We start from the raw sequence: 24,102 nt of genomic DNA on the forward strand, positions 1-24,102 counted from the left end.
AAATTAATTAGCGGTAATCTATGAAGTTGCCAAGTATCTCCTAGACATTCTAGCGCACTGAGAAGGTGCCCAGTGTCCCCTAGACATTCTAGCGCAGTAAGGTGCCAAGGGTCAAACGCGCACTAAGAAGGTGCCAGGTGTCCCCTAGACATTCTAGCGCACTAAGGTGCCAAGAGTCAAATGCGCACTAAGAAGGTGCCAGGTGTTCCATAGACATTCTAGCGCACTAAAAGTTGCCAAGTGTCCCCTAGACATCCCAGCGCACTAAGAAGGTGCCAAGTGTCCCATAGACACTGTAGCGCACTAAGAAGGTGCCAGGTGTCCCCTAGACATTCTAGCGCACTAAGGTGCCAAGAGTCAAATGCGCACAAAGAAGGTGCCAGGTGTTCCATGGACATTCAAGCGCACTAAAAGTTGCCAAGTGTCCCCTAGACATTCCAGCGCACTAAGAAGGTGCCAAGTGTCCCATAGACATTGTAGCGCACTAAGAAGGTGCCAGGTGTCCCCTAGACATTCTAGCGCACTAAGGTGCCAGGTGTTCCATAGGCATTCTAGCGCACTAAAAGTTGCCAAGTGTCCCCTAGACATTCCAGTGCACTAAGAAGGTGCCAAGTGTCCCATAGGCGTGGTAGCGCACTAAGAAGGTGCCAGGTGTCCCCTAGACATTCTAGCGCACTAAGGTGCCAAGAGTCAAACGCGCACTAAGAAGGTGCCAGGTCTCCCATAGACATTCTAGTGCACTAAATGGTGCCAAGTGTCCCCTAGACATTCCAGCGCACTAAGTAGGTGCCAAGTGTCCCATAGACATTCTAGCACACTAAGGTGTCAAGTGTCCCATAGACATTCTAGCGCACTAAAATGTGCCAAGTATCCCCGAGACATTCTAGCGCCCTAAGGTGTCCAGTGTTCCATAGACATTCTAGCGCACTAAAAGGTGCCTAGTGTCCCATAGACATTCTAGCACACTAAGGTGCCAGGTGTCCCCTACATATTCCAGCGCACTAAGGTGCCAAGTGTCCCATAGACATTCCAGTGTACTAAGGTGTCAAGAGTGTAGCGCACTAAGGTGCCAAGTGTCTCCTAGACATTCCAGTGCACTAAGGTGCCAAGTCTCCCATAGATATTCTAACGCACTAAGATTCCAGCCCAGTGCCCAGTGTCCCCTAGACATTCTAGCGCACTAAGGTGCCAAGCGTCCCATAGACAGTTTAGCGCACTAAAAGATGCCAAGTCTCCCATAGAAATTCTAGCGCACTAAGGTGCCCAGTGTCCCTTAGACATTCCAGTGCACTAAGAAGGCGCCAAGTGTCTCATACTTAAACGTTTTAACACATTCTGTAACAAGCCTGTGTAGCTCTTTATCTTAGATTTTTTACATTACTTTTATTATGTAGTGAAGTTTATATTATACATTTCTGTAGTGCAGTATTAATGTAATAGTTATTTGTTAATGTATTAATGTCAGGGCTAAAAGCTGGTGATCGCCCAGTTACTAGGGAGCTTAAGCAAACCACAACAGCAATGGCAGCAAAAACGACACGAAACAAAACGTTTAATGAACAGAACAATGTATATGCATGTGCAGCATTATAAAATTTCTGTAGATTAGTAGCCATCTTCTCCAAGACAACAACGTGAAATGACCAAGTTCTGCATATTTTGGAGAACGTGAACCACGAGGGCTAATTTGACCCATTTCTTTATGGAATTGATCGCTAGCATTAGATATTAATTAGTTTGTGCTAGTTTTTAGACTGCCTGGTGTCATGCACAGATCTAAATAATTGCAAAATTCGAAGGTAATAATTATTTTCTTTTTTAAAATTTTTTTAACCAGGCGTTGTCATTGGTGTCGACGTCTTCATCGCTGAAGCTCCCTAGTAGTCGTGATTAAAACAGAATTGGCCACTGAGAGTTTAAGTTTCAGGGCTCCATGTGCAACTTTGATACAACCGAGTTGCAATGTATTGCTATGCATGAAGTAGAAATAAAGATATTATAATGCATATAATATTTTATCAACTTTCCTTTCTTTTCCACATTCAACACTTGTACCATGTAAGATAAAGCCTGCATAGCAGCTGTAAAATAAGGGAGGTCAGGAGGGTTGGCGGGGATGGGTGGGGACTGGGCATGTTTTGCTTTTCCTACCACTTCCCCTCCCTGTTTACATCTATGTCGGGTGCATTCGTCTCCTAATGTCCTTTCAAGGAGATAGATAGAATCTACACAAACAGGTGTGTAATGTTGCAATTTTAAGTCAGGGGCTAGCTGTCAAAGGAAACCTTGCACTTTTCTTCCATCTCCAGCACCCAGTACGCCCATCAACTGTTGTTGTTAATTTACCCCCAAGACAAATATGGTTCATTGAGCATCATGAATCAATCCAGGTTTCATTTTTTGTGGCTCAAGTATGATGCAATTAAGAAACCTCTAACTGATACCGCAACTCAATCTTTTAGTCATCTTTGCATTGCAAGTCATTTCACTCTTGTTGGATCCCAGCAAAAATGAGTGGTAGTGTTCAAGCTGTTCAGGGCATCCATGTCTTGCCTTGAGAGTTCAAAGTCCGACAGATTGATGTTTTCTGCAATGTGCTGATCTTGAACAGATTTGGGAATGACCCCTAGAAAAGAACAGACCTGTGTTATTGTTTTTAGTATAAATGTACTTGCATTCTATCACAAATGCCATTCTCTGATTGGCTATGCTACTCTATCTATTCTGTTGTAGATAGTGATTGAGTGGCTTAGCGTGTGCACTTGTTAACAAACTGGGGGCCGCTTCTTTGCATTTTCAGGCGTCTGTGAAGAGGATTAAGGTTGAAGTTTTCAGTGACTAGTAGATTTATACTTAATTGTTAAATAGAAGCATTGCAATAGTGCAATAGTATACTCTTGTCCAAAGTTTGATTTGAATTGTCCTTTGGTGTTGTTATCAGTTTTTAGAACTAAACAGTTCATCCAAATAATGTGTGTTTCAAGGGACCACCCAAGCCAGTGCCTCTCTCCACCCAAGTGAACCGGTCAATTTAAGGCATGGTGGGGATAGGGTAACCCTAAAATGGACTAGCGTCCCATGAAATACTCCTAAGCATTTAGGGACTGGTAAAAAAGTATTGGGAAGGGGAGGGGGGGGGGGTGAGTCCAGAACTCAGTACAGCCTCTTTCTGGGTGGATCACTGTTCCACAGGTAGCACTGCTAAAGGCCAAGTGTGAAAGGTTCATGGTCAAGTGTTTTTTAGAGTTTACAGGTATGACCTAAAGTTGCAAAAGTAAAGGAAAAGAATATTATTTTTAGATGGTTTTGTGTTTTTGGTAAGAGTGTGCAGCCCAAACCTTGAAACCTCTACCCTGTTTCAGACCAAAATGGGTGTTTTCCCATACCCTATTTCAGACCTGAGTGAAAAATCAATACCCCATTGTAGACTTCTAAAATTAGTGCACGGCTCTAATATATGTATGACTGCAGCTAACCAGAATGAGCGATTTGCATGATGGCGTCATTTGACTACAACTACCACAAAACTTCACTTTTTCTGTTTCTTGTGCTAATTAGGGCAATTGTTATTTAAACCCCACTGGGAATTCAAAATTTAAAAAACAGAAAAAAACGAAAGGAATTCTGGTAGTTGTAGTCAAATGATGACAGCGTGCAAATCAGCTATTGGCTCCATTTGCATAAACATTTGAGAAGGGCTACAAATTTCCCAATGTTGATGCAGACCAAAATGTCCGAAAACTATACCTTTTTCATACCAAAGTCCCACAAAAACCATATCCTTTGCAGTTGCACATACATACATAGCCAATATAAGAAAGCATCCACCCTGGAGAGGATCCTTGCAAATTCTAATTCACCCCCAAAAAATCACATTTTCTCCCCTGTTCACTATTATCACTGACTACCATTAGTTACAGCCTAAAATACTTCTCCAAAGTTTATGTTAATGGCAGAGATTAATCCAGAGAGTTTTATTTTTGTCTTTCCTGGAAATAAATGATCACTATGATATTTCCTTGTTCCTCAAACCCCTAGGAGGCCCACAATTCTTAGAAACTGTTTCACATTGTGTTGATATTGATATCTATCACTCTTGTTGAACCACGCACTTCTTACTCACCAACATCATGTTGAAGAGCCCATTTTAGGAGCACTTGAGCTGTGGACTTATTGTAATTTGCAGCTATAGAGCATACTGTAGGTTCATCTAGGAGCTTTGAGAACAAAACGATTATCTCAATAATAATCATTATAATTTGAAATTATGTCAAAATCACCAAGAGGAGTTCACAGATTTTCCTCAATCCCAAATTGTGGTTGTCCCTAAAGAGAAAATTGTCATATGCATGCATGATGACCCCCATTGTGTAATTTTCTCAAAAGTGACAACTGGAGAATAATCAAGTTTGCATGTTCTTAAGGCTACAGTGAGCTGCAGTTTGCTTGGTGAAACCATTTTTGTACATTGCAGGTATGTTAAAAGTCAATAGAATCTTTCATGTCAACCAAGGTTGCACATACATGCTGTTGCTTTACAACAGGCCCCTTCAAAATTCATGGTCACAAAACAAAATGGATGTCCAATGGCCATAAAGCTAAATGGCATACCTTTCCTTGGCCCAAGGATGTGTATGCTTGCAGCTGAATTCCTTTTCTTTTGCAGTATTCCAACAACTCTTTCTGGTAAAGCCTTGGATGGAATTCTACCTGCACAAATATTCATGTATATGAAACATGCATGTGAAGAGATTTTTCTAGTGATAAAGACTTTGCACATGCCACAATTGGCTTAACAACTAATCTGAAACATAATTTGGGGATGGTAATACATTCAAATATACCTTTTGCTATCTTCCTATATAATAAATAGAATGTCACATAGCTGCTTGGAGATGCAAAATTTCGCTCTCGTGTTGAACAATATTTCACTCATTTGCTGCGCACACTCATGAAATATTTTTCAACACTCACAGAGAAATTGCGTGTCTTTGTGCAGCCATGTACAGTCTATCCTCTATATCTTTTAAACTATGATTCCAGAGCAGGAAAACAATATTTTTGATTGAATAGTAGGGGTGACAAATGGCAAAATCCTAGATTTGATAGGACACCAAGACCCTTGTTTGAAAATCTCAGATTAACTGATAACAATAAAATAAGAAAAGATGCCAGAAGCAACACTTTGTGACTCACCACAAAGGATTACATGATTTTGAGATTGGATAAAAGTGCAAAAGACTCTAAATTTTCTAGGCACCATTGTATTGTTCCAGAAAATATCTATACTCCTCCAGTGGATGGTTTTGGTTTGAACCCCCATCCCTCTGGAAATTCCAGTTTTGGCTTTTGAAATAACCTTCCCCGGGGTGCGTAGGGATATTTTCCAGAACCACACATTTGCCATCTCCAATTTTCGCTGACAACAATATGTTACTACGAGCAGTGGTAAACGATCCAGTGTTCCAGGGTGGCTGTAGCCAATATGAGGCAAACTGAGTCACTCTCCTCAGTAATGTTTTCGTTTTTGATGGGGGAAAGTAAAACATGTGCTAAATACCTGTAGGAAGAGAATTTGACCAAGGGCATTGTCTCAGTCATACTTTTTTCTGGTTATGGCCTTAGTTTTAGTACCTGTAATACAGCAGGAGTGATCATGGCATAGTCAAGAAGTTCTTCCAGGTGATCTATAGTGTAGTTGGATACTCCTATTGACTTAATTAAACCTGGAAAACAATAAATGTTAAATGAATTATTAATAGGTGCTTCTCTGGAAAATTAGTTGGCCGACTGATTTCTCAGGAAATTGTTTTTATTTCCCCATATAAGAGCTGTCAAAAGATGTCTAAGACTACCCAGCAGCTTTCTGGAGTAAATAAGAACAAAACAATTTACATCACTTGTTATTTAACAAGAGTGTACTAAAAGACCATCTTAAACACAAAATTAAAAAAGAACAACAACAAGGCTCAGAAGCAATTATTTAAAAACAAAATGATTTACCAAAACATGCTTAATAATTATTTTATGGAAATTTATTATGTCATGCTGTAGATTTTTTTTTAAAATTAAATTCCTCTAAATGTTGAAAACCAAAATTGCTAACCAGCTTTACAGAGCTTCTCTAAAGCCTTCCAACTTTCCTGTCTGAGTTCTGCGTTCCTTGGATCTTCACTCTTCAGTTTCTGAACACCAGGCCAGTGAATAAGATACAGGTCAAGGTATTCACAGTCCAAAGTCTGCAAAGACTTCATACAAGCCTTTTCTGCACTATCAAAGCCATGGTCTCTTGGAGCTAGAGAGATAATTTTAATTAGTTATTAAATATTAAATGCCTTATTTTTTTATAAATTCAGACTAGAAACATGAAAAGTCTAGGAGGATAATAGATCATTTAGGTTTATGTATATACAAAAGTATGCCTGTTGATTCAGACAACAAACTTGATTTGCTGAACTTTATTTAGTTTGAACCAAATCACATCGAAATGTCAGTAATTTTCAGGCAGAGTGTAAACTGCTTGTAGAATATGTTAATAACAATTTATGCATTGGGTTTGGCATATGAGAAGTTCGACATCTGAATCAAAGCCGTTCCAAAGCTGAAATTCCCGGCTGAGCTATTGTAGGTGAGAAGAACTGCTGAGCTGATCCAAATTCAAATAGCCATTCTTACAATGTAACTGATTCAGAAGCTGAACTTTTCATGAACTTAATTCAACATATTAGGTTTGGCTCATGAAAAGTTTGGCTTCTGAACTGGACTTAAGTTACCATATATTGTTAGTTTATGTTCAAAGCACTCACACAGTTTACTCGTTATGAAGATATCAGCCCTGGACAGACCATACTTGGGCAAAATCTGTTTCAGTGAGTGTCCAATGTCTGCTTCATTATGGTATACAGCAGCTGTATCTATAATTTAATGAAAAACATTAAGTTAAACATTAACATTATCAGTGACTGACATATATGATAAAAGTAACTTTCTTCCCTTCAATATAAGGTTTTTACTATTGAGTCACCAATGGTTACGTCATGCTGGGTTACGCATGATTACTTATCAAGATGCAGTCAAGTTCCATCATCACTAAAAAAGAATGAGGCCAATATCCAGCTATCTTAACTGAATAAGATTTAAGTCACTAAGAGATTTATTAGAAAACTGTGGCAAATTCCAGGCACACAAGATGCCCAATCTTGTTTTTTAGGTAGTCAATCACTTTAGGATTTGGTCCATCTTGCCGACTCACAGAGCTAGCTATAATAAACTTAAGATAGAGGGGCCAAGACAGAAAGCCCAAGCCATTTTTTTATGCAGGTCCTGGTTTAATTGGAATTGAATTTAGAAATGTTGGTTGTTTTTTTCAGGAAGCAGGAAAAACTGAATTATACTGACTCAGAGAGAAAACTTGAAATTAAGGAGACAACCAACAACAACATACTCAACACACAACCAGGACAGAACAAAGCCATTACACATTGGTTGATTGCAAGTGCTCTCACTGCTATGCTATCCCTTCTACTATTTTCCACCCCATACTTTTAGCAACTCACCTACAAGTCTGTAACCACACTGAATAGCAGTATCAAGAGTCCTGTGTATTACATCATCTCCTGCTACTTGTCTCATTTGAAATGTTCCAACTGTGAAAAAAGTATTGCTTGTCTAGTTAAAACATTAAAATAGCAATGATTATTGCTAAGGGGTGCTGCATTAAAACCCCTCACCAGGCTTTAACCTAGAAAGCAGAGTCTCCTTCAATTGTCCAAGAAAAATCAATACATCTTTCAATAAAGTTTTGGAAATTTATGGTGGCTCTGAACGCCAAACACAGATTTATTTTTACTTTTGTGAAAAGGTGCATCTTATCATACTTATAAGAATTCGATAATAAAAAATAGGCAGACTGAACTAGTTTTTGAGTTATAGGCACTTAATCTAAAATTAAGGGTGTTTTTAACCGGTTGTACTGTTGCTATAGGGTATTAAGCTATTATGCCATAGAGATTAAGCACTTATCATTGTCCTTCCCGGGGATTGACCCCTAGGACATCCCTGGAGATTTGTTTTCAGGATCAGACAAAAACCTCCTAAATCCCTGGGGTATAGGGTATAAAATTCACACCAATTTCCTCTACCCTGGAGGCTAAATTGAAGACAGAACACCTTCATTTACAATAATAAGACAAATTTGTCGATTTTTTTTTTCTCTCTCTTCTTCAGTCCTTGAAACTATTGGGAATTACAGACTTTTTTTTCCTTGTACCATGTCCCAGGCTTTGAACAACGTCACGATGAAGAACAAACATGCAACAAACACTGAAGACCTTCATGAAATGCCATACAAACGGCAGCAAGGTCACTCATCTACATGTTCATCTGGTATTTTGAAAGTGAAGTAAAGCTGACCAATCTCAAATATATCTGATTGGTGTATCCCGGGGATCTGGTGTGTCTGGTTCAAAAACCGAACAATGTCCCTACCATCGGGAAAATTTTTATTAAAAAATGCACTATTTCCCTGCATGTTGCCAGGGTTTCCCAAGGGGTGTCCTGGGGGTTGACCCCCCGGGAAAGCCAATGATAAGTGCATTACCATTATTGGTTCACCTAAGGCTGGGCATTTATGTGATACCAATATTGTAGCATCACTTGATAAACTGTGGTAGTCAGTTGATCCATCAAAGCATAGCTGTTGAAAAAGTGCTGGAAACTGCTGCCAGCCTTCCTGAGCGTAAGCTTAAGCTTAAATACAGTTAAATATCGACTAAATATTGCATATCCGTTTCATGTCAAGCAAACTTTTTACTCACGTCCAATGGCTGGAATATGTCGGCCATCGTTCAGAGTATGAACTGGCAACATGCTCAAAGAGTTATGATCTGTGTTAGGTGACACTGCCGTAGATTAAGCGATCGGGTCATTTCAGACACCTCATTCGAGACATCCACAAAATTCACGCAAAATTCAAAACAAAGATTTTTTCAGCGATCTCCCACAGAAAAGCATGTGCATGAGATGAGCTCATAAATATGAACTGTTCAGCGGGTGACCTCAGTAAGCGGGAAAATCAAGAGGATATAACGTGACGATTGTCACTCATTGTACATTTGCATGCGGGACGCATGGATAGTTTTCACACCTTTTTCGAAGACAGAATTCCCAAAGTGTCGCTAACAATGTAAGGTGAGTACACCAAACTTGTTATTTTCTAGATTTCTTCGGAAAATCCGCGAGGAAACTCCGTCGAATTCGTCTGCCGTGGCTTCCTGTCTAAGCTCTAACCAAACAACGGACCTCGTGTTGAGACAAAAGTTAACCAAAACATGACTTTATTGTTTATGAACAGAGCGATGCTCTGATAAGCGTTCGTTTTTCGCCACCTTGCATCCCTTTTGGTGTGTTTTGTCCATTTTGAGGCTCTTGTCTAGCTTGATATGAGCTTCGTTTTTCCTTTACGGCGGCCATCCTTTTGTCGTCGTTAAGACAGCTAAGAGGAACCTGGTTGTTTCCGGTGACGGGAAATGAAAAACATAAATCCCAAAGAAACAATGCTTGGTTAACTGTATGAATTACTGAAAAGTTATGGCAAAGAATGAACAATTTTGGCAGGTGTAAACTTCGAAAATGGTCACACGGCCAAAGGGTGTCTCAAATACAGTTCACTTCCGCCGTCAAGATAACCTAATTTGCGTAGTCTAGTGAAGCTTATTGCCAACCTGTCGGCCGCCGGTTTTTAGCGATAGGAACAAAAGTGCCTTTCGCATCACGTTTACAAACTAGAAGAATATTATTTCTTTCAATCTTATCTGCATAAAGGAGCTTGTATGGTTAGGTTGCAGAATAATGAGTAATGACAAATGAATTTTTTAATAACCGGTATTTTCATAACTTTAGCATTCGTATCTCCCTCAGTAATATTTTCCGGTCTTTTCTGATTAAGAAGCTTCTCTAAATTCTCAAATTAAAGCACATGAATCTTTGCTATTATTGTCTAAAAGCGTTTTAGCTGTGCGAATTTAAAAGAAGCATTTCAGTCGGGAAAAATCTTTACAATGTTTATAGCATGCAATATCCACACGTCCGTATTTCCACAACCGGAAATACGTAATATGCTCTCTTTGATGTACGTAAGTAGCTTAGGGAGCACAGAATAGCTGCTGGTCTCGGTATAGTGAGCAGAGCAATGGGTGAATGCGGGATTTATTTTCTGGTGCGGGATAACAGCCACAGACAATGAAACGTGTTTCACTGTCGCTACAGCATCTGTAGCAGAGTGAATTAGCTCTGCAAGCTGCCACTGCCCGCTATTTCTGTGTAGTACAGGTATTAAACTTCATGTTACTTCCTACAATATCGCCTACTCTCTACGCAGACATTCGTCTGTTACGTGATCAACGTCTCCAAGCGAGGCTCCCGCCAAAGAACCCAAATTATAAAGTAAACTGTCAACTATTCAACACCTACTTGTCTGCCGTTTGAAGCGAAGATGGCAGAATGAACTGTGAAGCAAGATTATGGTTAGCATACGAATCATTTTAAAAACCCTTCCAGTGCTAAATCTTTACTGACACAGTTCAAACCTTGAAGGTCAGGAACGAAGTATTTGCAAGACTTCAAAGGAAAGGTATCGAGCAGTTTTTTCATGTGATGCATGTGGTACCATCGTCTATGCTGTCAAATCGTTATCTAACTCAGTTTAAGATTCTCAGTTTGAGTTTTTGAATGAAACTCTCTTACGATCATTCATTCATTCACTCATTCATTTATTTGCATTGCTCCTGTGCCGTGTTTTCACGAGGTACTGTTTGTTTTTCAAACTACTTCAGACACCCCGACAAAAATACGATCCGGGCCGAACGAGAAATCTCAGCGACTCTTATAAGCATGGGCAAACGAAATAATCGCGACTTGAGAAAAATTTGGCTAATTTCATGTCATTGAGAGTGTGTCTCCATTCTCGTTTTGGTTCCGGCGAGGATATTACTGATATGCGGAAAATGTTTTGCGAATTCATACTTCGAGTTTGGAACCAAAAGAGTTAAAAATAGAACGAAAAACAGCCTGACTAAAAATGTATTTACCGGTTCGAAACACAAACTTGTCTCAACACGGAACGCGCTTACAAGTTCCTGTTTTTACAAGACTGAAACTTCCCGTAGGGAACTTCCAGTGCTGATTGAGCAATACGAAACGCCCTCGGAGTTCTGATATTATAACGCCCTTCCATCCTTTTAAAAATTTCTAAGTTATAAACAATTTCTTGCGCAATGCGGAAATGTAGACCAGTTGGTGTTTTAATTTTTACCGTTAAATTTGAGAAGAGTGCAAAACATTGCCGAAAGTGCACTACTTGTGTAAATATCCGATGTGAAACAATTTGCTTAGAAATTTGTTTTTGGACCACCGCCGTGACTAATTGAGTAAAGTAAGTAATAAATGTTAACGTCAATAACACGAAGACTGCCTGCGCAATCTCCCGAGCTGTGCTGCACAATAATAATAAAATGCTGATGAAATCAACCGCGGAGTTTAGAGTACATGTAAGTTAAATAATAAATTAATACACGTAGCTCAGCTAAATAAATTACAAGTAAAAGAGTTAAGATGCGCGGTGGAAGGTTTTATTGACCAAATTTCTGAGCTGCAAAAAAGTTAACTACAGCAATAGAATCAAACTCTTTGTCCACAAAATCACAAACTGCTCGCAAATTTCGTAATTATTCATGATTCAATATTGGACAAATTGCCAGATAGCCGCGAGCGCTGCGCATACGATATACAATCAACCTGCAGAAGGCTGACACAACAAAACATAGAGCAAGGTATTATGAGAACTTCCTTTTTATCTAACTGAAATACCTTGCTATGCTTGCTCCGCTTGTCAAAACTAGACGATCCATGCGTCAAAATACATGTTTCGTCCAATCTTGACATAATGCCTTTGAATTCTAGTCAGCGTTCGCTTTGAATTTAAAGCCCCGGCCAAACCGACTGGCAAGCTGTCGCAAGTAGCCACAACTGACTCACAACTGAGTTTCCTCGCAAGTACACGCAAGTTCACGCAAGTCGCAAAAAAAAAAACCAACAACTTTTCAAGGCTACATATCCTGTAATTCATTGGCAAACAGGTTGAACGTCACTCAACTTGGGTTGGGTAGCGAAACTGCGTCGACTTGCGAGCAAAATTTTATCTCGACCAAAGGGAGCACAAGTCATCGCAAGTCAACCCAAGTGCACGCAAGGCCTGGCCAAGCGGAGTCGCAAGTAGACCCAAAATTTCAACTTGCGTCTAGTAGCGTATCCGTTTGGCCAGGACTTATGAGTACTTGGTAATTTGAACTTTTGTATTTTATTGACTATTTGTAAACATTGTCTTTATTTTGGGTGCATAATAAGTTATTTTTGGAGAGCAATTTTTCAACGCCTGACAAAAGGGAAGTGTAAAGTTTTATCGGTATTCAAAAAAAGTTATATTGTATGGAGAACTGTTGTGGTCTCTCTGGGTTGGTATTCAGATGTTTTTGACAGTTTTAGCATAGTTACTAGAGGGAAATGGTTAGGAAACCTGGCAAAGTTCTTTGTTGTATGTTTTTGTTGGCTATTTTGGGGTTTGACCCTTCACAAAACCTGGCAAAATACAAAAGGTGGTCATGTGTGTTCATGCAACTAACCAATAAAAGCATTGATTGCGATTATGCAATTCATGCATAGTCAATGAGCATAAAACTAAAGATGTGCAGGGTCAAGGACCTTCCAAAATAGGTCTTAGCCTGTTTGTTTGCTTCTATGGTGTTTACCGGCCTTCTTAACCATTTCCCTCTATTAACTATGGCTTGAGTAACGGATCAAGTACACCTTGTCAGTTGTTTGGCTAATGCTGTTCGGACCATGGAGCTTCAAAATTGACAGCCAAAGCAGAACATATTGTTTTGACGTCATGCCGAAAAAACAATAAGGCAACCTCGTTCTCAGGGCCCTCTCTCTTCCTTCCTGTCCGGGAACGAGGTTGATAGCACGGTGCTCTTACGATTGGAGAAAAGCCGGAAAGTACTCGGGTTCTATGGGGAGGGTCTGCAAGCGGTCCTTACAGATTTTCTAGACTGAGGAGGAGAACACAAAAACTGAGCGAGCGAGCGAGCGCGATACTCGAGCGGCGAGCGTTGAAGCCGTTAGTCGCGAATATCGCGGGCCTTTCTCTCAGTTTACCCCGGGGAAATTTAGAGCAAACAAGAGACTAATCGCAGTCTCGGGTGTTGAAGGATCTCTGGAAATAATTTTTCTTAAGATCCTGGACATGAATGGTTTCTAAAAGATCTTCCTTAAAGTATCCTCATGGAAAGATCCCCATCTGAAAGGGTCTCTGGGAGGTCTTTGAGGACCCTGCAAGGTTTTTCCTCATGAAGTTAGTGCTTAATTTTAAAATATGTGAACTATCCCTTTAAATTGTTCAACAGCCGTTGACGATCTTTCGAGTGATGCCGAAACGAAAGCGTGGATTGTTGAAGCAACCTTGCAATTCGAGCCGAGTCTCCTCGTCCACCGCTGTCGCGAAGCCAAGAGATGAGGAAGAGGGCGTGTCCATATGGGTGCAATGCGAGAACGAAAGCTGCCAAAAATGGCGTCAAATCTCCACCGAGGAGGCCAAGGGTCTGGAGGACAGCGCGTGGTACTGCTGGCTCAATCGTGACCCTCGCTATAACACGTGCTCTGCTGTGGAACAGAAAGCTAAGAAACCTAAACACATGAAGTTCATATACAGTCTTCTTCCCCTGGGGGATGTGGTCATGGCAAAATTGTCAGGATATCCGCCGTGAGTGTTGAAGTGTTTTGTTTCTGGTTGTTATATTTTTTTCCTCTGCATGGTCGTCCTTTTATTGGTGGGGTTTTGGGGGGAAATAAAAATAGTGGATAGTCCATATATTTGATAACAATCCTCCCCGCTTACTTCCGAATTTTTCCTGCTTTTTCCTGTATTGTCTGAGGGCACCTCAACCCTCGTTGATCCTAAGGGAACTTTAGGAACTCATCTCTGCTACAAGTAATTAAGAGGTTGATCACGCCCTTCTTGTGGTAAATGCCTCCCTTGGCAAATTCTTGTCGCTTTTTTTTTCCAAAATAGATAGTTTGACTCTTTTCTCCCTATCGATTGTAATGCAGTTGGCCAGGTTTACTCACCCGTGATCCTACTTGCGGCGAGTACTACGACGCACCGCTGGTCAAAGAGAATGAAATCACGCATTACCACGTGGAGTTCTTCGGGCAGCCCCGTTCTCGTGCGTGGCTAGTGCCAGCCCGCGTGCATCCGCTACGTTCCATGAACGAGGCTGAAAAAGCGCCCCAGTTCCGGAAGATTCAGGGGCGGCAACTGATCGAACTCAAGAAATCTTACGAATTCGCGCTTAAAGAAGCGCAGAGTTCGTTAAACAAGACTTTGGAGCAGAGGCTGGAAACGTGCCACTTCAAATATGTCGACGGTGAGTTGATCTTGTGATAAACGTCTTATTTCTTCTTATAATAGGAGATTTCGTCACTAATGAGTATCTATCTCGTATTTCACAGAGGAAGAGAAACCGGTAGATTCCGCAGTTTGGAGCGAGCGAGTTCCAGTTGAAAGTGTACAAGAACCTGCGAGAATTCCTGCACGCCGCAATACAGACACGCCCTTGAATTCACCAACCATTCCAGTTATGACGAGTAAAAACCGTGTGTATGACACAGGAAACGTGTCACAGCTTGACAACAAGGTATTTAACGCGAAGAGACCATTGCACTAAGAGACAATGCGTTTATTAATAACCCCGTTTCTTACGTCAGTTAAGCTAAAAAAAAAAAGACTAAAAAGATAATGAATGATATGTGCGTTGTAATCAGAGAAGCCTGACCTCGAGCCACCAATAAGTGCATGTTATCGTCCAAATCTTAAAATCTCCGAATCAATGCACTTGGAATACTTATAAACGTTCGCAGCTTTTTTTTTTGTTTTTGCTGCCTTTTTTACAGGTTTGTTGACCAAGAAAAAAAAACAACATACGCATTCGCACTAAGAAGTTGATAATTCGCGCCTTTTGTATGGAAAATTGTCTCAACAAAATGGCGCTACATAACAGCACCTCACTATGTGTGCGTCTGTTACTTACGTGCTAGTGAAAAATAGTCTTTATGCTAAAACTTAACTGTACGAGCAGGATTTTCTTTCTGTGTTTCCTGTTAACAGGAAAAGGATTTCCTAGAGTATTTACAATCTTTTTCGTTGGAGAGAGGCGTCACTGTACCCAAAGAACCAGTGTGGCGAGGGAAACGAATCAACATCTGCAGATTCTACAACTTAGTACAGCAACATGGCGGATTTGAAAATGTGAGTAAAATGTAATGTAGGGAGTCGACAGGAGAGCCGGGGGACTAATGACTAGCGCGCTGGAGTCTGGATCGAGCAGTCTGGGTTCAAGCCCTGGCTGGGGTGTTTGCTTCGTGTTCTTGGGCAAAACACTTTACTCCCGCAGTTCCTCTTTCTACACAGATGTGTAAATGGGTACCGGCCAAATTTTTAGGGCAGCCCAACGAAATCCCTGGGGCTAAACTGCCATGGAATAGCATCCCATACAGGGGGAATTAAAGATACTCCCAGGGATAACGGTTAAGCTTCGGCAGTGCGGGCTAGTGGCCAGAATGTGTTTAACTGAGCTTTTTCTGAAAAGTTGCCTCTCGACAACATTTTTGACGTCTTTTTGATGACTCTCTGTCTGATTTGTCCATTAACACTCAAGAAGCGTTAGACTTCCCTCTAGAGACCTTGAGCTGAGTGTCCCCTCCGCCCTGTTACTACTTCAGCCTGTACGTTAAGTACTGATTCGTGGATTCATTTTCATGTCAAAACCTTCAGGTCTGTCAGTGCAAACTCTGGAACAAAGTGTATAACGAGTTGCTAGAGTCCAATGTAATATATGGAGGAGTGAGTACAGTTGCCCGCGTCTTCTATCAAAAGTAAGTGAAAGGAAGACGACCGATCGACCGACCGACCGACTGACTGACCAACCGAATGAACGAACGAACAAATGACTGACCGAACGAACATACGAACGAACGAAAGAACGACTAACTGACCGACCGACTGATCGACCGACTGATCGACCGACTGATCGAACGAACGAACGAACGAACGAACGAACGAACGAACGAACGAACGAACGAACGAACGAACGAACGAACGAACGAACGAACGAACGAACGAACAAAACATGATTGAAAAGAGGGAAAAACCAGTGGATTAGCCGGGCGAACTAACAAATTGCACCTGAATGACTGGACGAACGGACTTATAAACCGGACAAATAAGAGGAAAACAACGGCTTTGTACCCTGCTTGTATTGTATAGCATGAAACAGAACTGCATGACACTCAGTCGTAATAACCGTGACGTATGCTTTTGTTATAATGGCGATGTTGACCCAAAGGTTTTTTTTTCTTTGCAGATATCTGATGCCGTTTGAGCATTATCTCAGAAGTCAAAAGAAAATTGGTAAGCCAAGTTTACTTTAGCTGCTTTTTTGGAACAATCTTTTGTTTCCTAAATTTTTTCGAATTTATGGCTTATTTCACATTTGAAAGTGATTATTTAGAACGTATAGCAGCTGTGTTTTGAACGCAGTGAAAACTTTAGGAAATCTTGGCTAGTTGTATCTTTTGGGCGCTTAGCATCCTTTTTGTATCGCTTTTAATGGAACTTAAAAGAAACGTCCCTTGTAGTTCCGATCCCAACCTGATTGTTTTTGTTTTGCGATTGTCGAGCGCAAGGTGCTCTTACCAATCACCACAAATTAAGATGTCATCTCTCTTTTGCGCGCTCAGCAGATGGTTGCATCTTTTCCCGCGTTTGGCAGTTGCTTGCATGTTTTCCCGCGCTTGGCAGCTGGTTGCGTGTTTTCCCACGCTTAGCAGCTGGTTGCGTTTTTTTTCCCGCGCTCTGCAGCTGGTTGCATGTTTTCCCGCGCTTGACAGCTGGTTGCATGTTTTCCCGCGCTTGGCAGCCGGCTGCATGTTTTCCTGCGCTTAGCAGCTTGTTGCATGTTCTCCCTTGATTGGTAACCGGTTGAATGTTTTTCCGCAATAGGCACTGGTTAGGGTACTGTATAATTTCGCCTCCCCCCCCCCCTCCCCGGTTATAACCAAACCCAAAATCCGTTGTAAGTTTAGGGCTTATAACCAGAATTCTATGGTATATGGAGTTCAAACAAAGCTATCAATGCCTTTACTAGTTTGACGTGCTTTAACATAACAGGAGCAAGTTTTCCTTTCGTTCATGGCTTGATGGTCTTTCTTTTCTTTATATCTCAAGACATTCATATTCTTCCGGATGATATTCCAAGGCGACCCGGGCGGCCGGTAGGCAAGAAACGGAAGAGTACTTCGAGCTCGTCAACCACTGATGAAGGTAAATTAAATAAGTTATAATAACCCGACCAAGCGACAGCAGATCAATAACACTTATTTCACTAAATTGAAAACTTTTCTGATGACTTTTCGCTGAGTATAATGATTGGTTTAAAGGTAGTAAAAACACATCACGCATGCCCGAGCCGAACACAGTAAAGAGATTGTTTTCTTCCCCACCAATCAGGCTGAAATCTCATTTTGTGGCTCATTGCGATTCGACTTATACAATTTTGCCTCGCTTGACTGTATTTACTTGTCATTTAGTTTAGTGTTCTACCTTGACCAGCAAAAAGCCAAACATTGCAGCAGTCTCAATGGAGAGGCCAGCGTTGATGTGATTCATATCGCATACGACGATATCCATACCACTTTAATTTCAAAGTGAATGGAGGCAGACAACCGTTAGTGCATTAGTTCCAGAATATCGAAGGATCGACGTACGAGGTGAAGGCATTTCAGTGCCTCTCGAGATGATGGGAATTAACAAGGACTAACTTGTATTGGACTACCATCCGTTCCCTTCCAATTGGGCTAACAATACTACGCTAGCTCTATCACTGCTATATTTCTGTACTTGTCTTAAGCGTATTGTATCACACTTGTATTTGCTACTTTCTTCAGGTGAACAGACGGTGCCAGAAACAATCAGCGAAATTCACCAAGAAAACGTAGATGTAACGAACGACATGGACAGGTCCACAGATATCCACGACGGTAAGATATTAAAACTGAGATATTTTTACCTAATTTATGCTGTGCCAACCCTGCCACTTCGAAGAATCAGTGATAAATATCTATACATTCTTCATGCCGCTGTATGGCCATAACGGCAACGAGGATGTACAGGCACAGTTCACGCGCGATATAAATGTTGGTTCAGTTTTGAGGAAGGCTAAGTTTTTGTTAAGCAATTCCTTGTGACAGACGTGACAACGTCATTCTGTTCTCGTTGACTCGCGTATTCCATTCGCAACAGATGAAATTATCGAGTTTTCTAATACTGCAAGCGTACTTTACAAATTCTGCGGCGTCATCCATCTTGTTTTTATTTCAGTGTTCCAGACATGCGCACTACAGAACAGAGAGGGGGATCAAGTGCCGAGCTCGAACCCAGACTCTCCTCACCAGTCATTCGATGGCTGTTCCTTTGATAGTGACGGTAAGGTACTCGTTTACAACCCAAACCCCACCCCTACAAGGAGAACTTTTGCTACACTAATTGATCGTCATGTGACAATGGTTGTTTACCCTTTACTCAAAAATTCCGAAAATTTTGGTCAGAATGTTAATGGTAAGACAATTTTGGCTCGATCTACCGGGAAATTTTCGAAATGGAACGTCTTGAAAGGTAGTCCAAAATTTCCGAGTGGAAAATGTCCTTACCATGCCATTTGCAATTCTTCACCGCCATCTTGGAATTATGATCAGGTCAAAGTGGTCCTACAATCGTGGACAAAAGTCCTTGGGACACTTATGTAATTTAACGAATCATCTGTGTTTTACTACTGAAGTTTGAAAAAAGCGCTCCTTTCCTTTTAAAAACGCGTTACTGTTCCCCCTCCCCACCCAATACAATGTTGAAAATCAGAAGAAATTGCAGCTAGTAGTTTTCAACATTGCATGGGGGGTAGGAGGCGAGGTCAGGCAGGTGAAGTTGTATTCGCGTCTGGCGTGTGCGCAAAAGAACCAAAAATAAAAAATTTGTCCCAAGACTTTTGTCCATGATTGTAGTTTCTTTCAGTAAATTGGGTTTTTTTTGAGGAAATGATAAATTGCCATTGCGCAAATTGTCGGCGAACCGGTTTCTCCGTGTAAATGGTAAACAACCAATATCTGTCCAAGATACGAACGGAGCAATTGTGGGGAGAGGATCTCTACTCAAATAAGTATAGTATTGAGAGCAGTAAATTAAATATAATTTACTCTAAACCCGTCATTACTTACAATTCATTAACAGATGACGACAGCGCAAGTTCCACTTGTGACGTGGCAGAGCAAGAACTTCAACAACTGGAGAGACTGCTGCTGTCATTAGAACCCTCACTCTACCCCCAGACAGGTCAGTACACCCACCCCACCCTCTGAAAAATTACAGCTTTTTGTTGACTCCTTACTCCATCGCCGACTCGACTAAACTTTGGTTATGAGCGCTCCTTTATAGCTCCGATGAATACTTCGCGAACTCTGTTTCAATTTGTCAGTTTCGACTTAAGTACTGTAGAACCCTTCTTAAGCGGCCACCTCCCGAAATTATTGTCAGTAAAATACTGTAAATAAAAACCCCTATTAACCAGCCACCTCTATTAATAAGGGCTGCGGCCACCTTTTGGTCGTTCCGATGAGGGTTTTCGTCTGTTCTCACCCCTATTAAGCGATCACCCAAAATTTAATACACGTAGTTTGGCTTTCAGTTTTGGAAAAAACGATGACAAATACGGGTTTGAAAGTGACGACTGATTAAAAGATTTAAAAAAGGTTTATTTTGATTGTTTTGACGTGATTCTATGTTTACTATTAAAGCTCTCAATCTGATGGCAAAAAATAATAATATAACTTCAGTGGAGAGTGCTAGATTTTTTGTAATAAGAACAAGCACTAGCTGTTATCATATTTTTTGAACGCGTTGAGGCGTTCGGTACAAGACTAACAACAGTACTGAATACTGAGGGTGCTTTCATTCACACAAAGAACAACGTTTACTAGGTGTTGACTAATCTTACTTGTTGTTCTACTTTTAGAGAGTGACGGACTCGCAAAAAGCAGGTAAAACGAGAATTCCTTTTACGGCTAAAAGCCTAGACTACGAGTAGTCCCTCTTTCGCTTAATCCGTCGTGTGTGACGCAAAAGAAAACCGCGAGAAAAAATGGCCGCGCGAACTCCTGGGGGCGAAAAGCACGCGCGCGCACCCAGGATTTCACGCGGCCTTTTTTCCTTCGCAGTTTATTTACGGTCTCGCTCGACGGACTAAGCGAAAGAGGGACTCCTCGTAGTCTACTAAAACCCTAGCCCTCGTGTATAAGACCCCAGACAGCTCTCCATGTCATGGCTGCCCCACAACTCTCAGTCCTCTCTGTGGGGCAAGTTACTCATCATTATCACTTGCTCAATGGGCAAGGACCCAGATAAGCCGTCCGCCAACTAAATCATAATCAAAATATACTAAGACCTTCATTCGCACACCATCGGAGAAACAAATCACACATTTTGCCTTGTTCTTGAACTGGTGTACTGATGTCCTTTGGGTTTTAAACATATTAACGTTGTGTCTTTTTTGAACCACACAGAGCACAAGAAGTGAAGTCGTTTCCTCGCACAGAACATGTACATATAAACGCTGCGCATGAAGAAGTTGATGTTTTAAAAACTTTGGATGAAATAGCACGAATAGAAGGTATGGATGTTATCTTTCTTCTAAGGCCACGTCCACACTACGCCGGAGAAATTTGAAAACAGTGTTTTCTCTCTGAAAACGCATCCAATGTTTTCCGTCCACACTAAGCCGGAAAATTTGAAAACGGAACCATTACTGACCATTTTAGATTTGTGTTTGAGGAAAATTCGGACAGTGAAATTATATTATTATCGTGATGTCATGGTTTTCGAAAAGCTCCGTTTACAAAATGTCTCCGTCCACACTAAAACTCAAAGCCGGCGTTTTCAGATTCCTCCGCTTTGAAGAGCGTTTACGAAAAGCTCCGTTTTCGTGACGTATTAGTGTGGACGGTAGGCCTAATCGGAGAAATAAAGCTGCGTTTTCAAATTTCTCCGGCGCTGTGGACGGGGCCTAAAACTGAATAGTCAAGTACTGTCAAAACCTCTGTTGCTTATTGTGAACCGCGGTGTGTGTGCTAGATTAAGTTGCCCAAGTTGTGGCTACTTATATCCCCTTCCGTCTGGCTTTCTTTTCAACGTCTGTTTCGGATTGCAGGAAAACAATCCATTTTATAGTTCTGTGCCTAGCGATGATGACTTTGAGCAGAAGAGAGGCTCGAGTTGACTTTTATGTAGGTCTGCCAACCCCGGGGAATGACTTGCTTATACTGCTTTTTTTCTCTTCTCGTTTACAGGAGCGATAGCTGACCTGAATGCGATTGTTTCATTAGACCTGGAACAGCTGTGAATTTGTAATATACTTATCTCGGACTTGTTCAATACTCCGTATTTTGTCAAAATATTTAACGCATTTGATGCGTTTTGCGAAGGATGTTCCAAAATGACTTTTCTCGTTGTCTTCGAATAGTTTTTAGAGTTCACATTAACCCTTGTAAAACCATTTAGCGGTAAAATGTAGTAAGACAAAATAATCTGCGTCAAGAGGGCATGAAGAGTGAGAGTTAATTCCCTATATAGGCCTTTAGTTCCAAGGTAAATCCTCGCAAGTTACTTTTAGATCACTCCCGGTTTCGAAAATTCCAGAGGGTTTAGAATTAGCCAATCACGTGGCGGGGATTTTGATCACGTGGACAGCCCAAGCGGCTTCACACGCATTTTCCTCCTCCGCGAAAATCCACGTAACGCACGTGGTAATATTATCCCCGGGAAGACTGGGTACCATGTCTAAAAATAACCTGAGAGGGAAGGCCTACATGGGGGATTAACTCTCTCACCCTTCATTGTCTGTTTTTGATGTTACTCAGAGATATTTGAGTTAGATTTTGAGGCAATGTGACGACACAGAATGATACGTGTGATTTGTGCCAGTTCCCTAACAGTATCTCGAAAAGTAAGAGTAAGAGATCTTTCGGTTCACCGTCTCTCATAAGACCTCCTATTCCAAACAACTTTAATAACCTCCCGCCCCCTACGCTCTATTAAGACGCGATCTTTACAATTCGATGACAATTTATCGACCGGAGAACAATTATCCTGTGGTGATCATTTGTTATGGAGTTATCCTCCAATTTTCTTTACAAATATTATTAAACAGAACAAACACAGAACAGTGTCCTCGATGCGTGCTTGAAGTGCCTGGTTATAACATCTACAGGGTCGATCGAAGCAGCAAGACTGGCGGCGGGATCTGTGCATACGTCTTGAATACCTATCGTACAGAACTAATGGGTGATATCTCTGACATTTCAACCACCGGTTTTCATCAGCTTTGGTTGAAAATACAGGTCAGGAATTTAAAGTCAATTATTATTTAAATCAACAATGATTTAGATAAACATATACAGGCAAAAACTAACGATAGATAAATCCGACGTTTCGGCGACATCTTGGCGCCATTGTCAAGGGAAACTAATTAAATATGCGATTTCAAGAGTAACTAAGAGTTCAGAGTTTCTAATTTGCATAAGTTAGACAAAGACTTTAGCGCGAACTGAGTCTGATTGTACATTTAAACACGGTCGTAATTGTTTAATGAGTAACATCTCATTAATGAGACAATCAAACTTGTTGTGGCATTTTTTCAACACGCTAAAACAATTGCGAAGGTCATCCGGAATCCTGCCTGCGTGTCTATTATCATAGTGATTGCGTACTGACGAGGTCTTGCTTCTATGTCCATCAACGCGTACGAACAGATGGCCACGGGTGTAACCGACATAACCAGCATCGCACTGGTCACACTTGAAGTTATACACAACGCATTGTTGATCAATGAGCTGAGGCTTAGGTTCGCTTGTCGGGAACTCCTGGGCAATCTTGCGGCTCGTAAACACCGGTTGAACACTGGTCTGCAGCTTCACACTGAGATCTTTCAACTGTGTCTTCACGATATTAGCAGACTCCTGGTCTTTAAAGGGTATGACAACCCGAGTAGTGTTTTCTGTCGTAGATCTGGACCGTAATGAGGGCTGGTCAGCGACCTTTAAATTTAGGAAGGTTTTGACAGTGGAGTCAACAAGGTGCTTGGGATATTTCAGTTTAGAGAAAACAGACTTCAGTCGTTCGCACTCCTCAGTGAAGTAGGACCATGACGAAGACAGGCGATGTGCGCGATCGAGCATAGTTGTCAATAGTCCGCGCTTGTACCTATTATCGACATGACTGTGGTAATGGAGAAGCAGACCACTGTTTGTTGGCTTCACAAACACTTTAGTTTCAATACGAGGCGCTCTGTTTAGGAGTTGAGTACCGAGAAAGGGAAGCATTCTATCATTTTCGACCTCCATAGTGAAGTTGATGGCGGGGTGAGCGTGGTTGAGGGTGTTAAGAAAGTCCCTAGCTGTAGACAAATCGGGCATCACAGTGAATGTGTCGTCAACATATCGACGATAGTAAGGTGGCAGCTTGCCCTCAACATCTAGTTTCTCTTCAATAGACGACTGGCACACCTGTACGGGTTGCCGAAAACACACAAGGAGAAATTAGCCATGCGACCAATCCTATCAGCGACTAATACGTATAATTATGCTCTGGCGAAATGGTTGGACAACAAGCTCAAACCGTTGTCGTTAAATCAGTACACAGTCACGGACATTTTCGATTTTGTGAACGAACTACCGCGAGACCTCAACATAACACCTGGTGACTTGCTGGTGTCCTATGATGTGTCCTCCTTGTTCACGAATGTACCTTTGGATGAAACCATTACGATTCTCGCAGACAGAGCCTTTAGAAACAACTGGTTTAATTCCGAGTATGATTTGAACATTTCAAAGCAAGACCTTATTGATCTTTTGGGTGTGGCCACCAAGGGGCAGCTTTTCCAATTTAGT

At 41.3% G+C, this 24,102-nt stretch overlaps 2 protein-coding genes and 1 long non-coding RNA gene across 8 annotated transcripts in view; 1 reads left to right on the top strand and 2 right to left on the bottom strand.

Moving 5' to 3' along the window:
• LOC145487475 (putative oxidoreductase YtbE) lies at positions 1–8,891 on the bottom strand. Of its 2 annotated transcripts, none has more exons than XM_081466264.1 (8): positions 8,639–8,673; positions 7,557–7,646; positions 6,807–6,914; positions 6,107–6,295; positions 5,635–5,726; positions 4,612–4,710; positions 4,124–4,217; positions 1–2,626 (listed from the first exon to the last, which is right to left on the bottom strand). In XM_081466264.1, the coding sequence occupies exons 2-8, from the start codon at positions 7,630–7,632 to the stop codon at positions 2,481–2,483; spliced, it is 804 nt and encodes a 267-aa protein (XP_081322390.1). In that variant the 5' UTR covers positions 7,633–7,646; positions 8,639–8,673; the 3' UTR covers positions 1–2,480. The 2 variants fall into 2 exon arrangements, with proteins under 2 accessions (XP_081322390.1, XP_081322389.1); XM_081466263.1 differs by lacking the exon at positions 8,639–8,673 and adding an exon at positions 8,817–8,891 and having other exon boundaries at positions 2–2,626.
• The window catches only part of LOC145486908 (uncharacterized), a 99,984-nt gene that overhangs the window by 49,403 nt on the left and 26,479 nt on the right, over positions 1–24,102 (bottom strand). The window lies entirely within an intron of this gene.
• On the top strand, positions 9,095–22,454 carry LOC145487473 (uncharacterized). Of its 5 annotated transcripts, XM_081466262.1 has the most exons (14): positions 9,100–9,189; positions 13,461–13,816; positions 14,164–14,480; positions 14,566–14,750; positions 15,221–15,361; positions 15,887–15,987; positions 16,476–16,522; positions 17,339–17,434; positions 18,058–18,150; positions 18,491–18,595; positions 19,394–19,495; positions 20,175–20,199; positions 20,722–20,828; positions 21,505–22,454. In XM_081466262.1, the coding sequence occupies exons 2-14, from the start codon at positions 13,482–13,484 to the stop codon at positions 21,555–21,557; spliced, it is 1,707 nt and encodes a 568-aa protein (XP_081322388.1). In that variant the 5' UTR covers positions 9,100–9,189; positions 13,461–13,481; the 3' UTR covers positions 21,558–22,454. The 5 variants fall into 5 exon arrangements, with proteins under 5 accessions (XP_081322386.1, XP_081322388.1, XP_081322387.1 ...); XM_081466261.1 differs by having other exon boundaries at positions 20,722–22,454; XM_081466260.1 differs by lacking the exons at positions 19,394–19,495; positions 20,175–20,199; positions 20,722–20,828; positions 21,505–22,454 and having other exon boundaries at positions 9,095–9,184; positions 18,491–19,248.

Source organism: Orbicella franksi, chromosome 5 (genome assembly GCF_964199315.1).
Source record: "Orbicella franksi chromosome 5, jaOrbFran1.1, whole genome shotgun sequence".
NCBI classification, from domain to species: domain Eukaryota; kingdom Metazoa; phylum Cnidaria; class Anthozoa; order Scleractinia; family Merulinidae; genus Orbicella; species Orbicella franksi.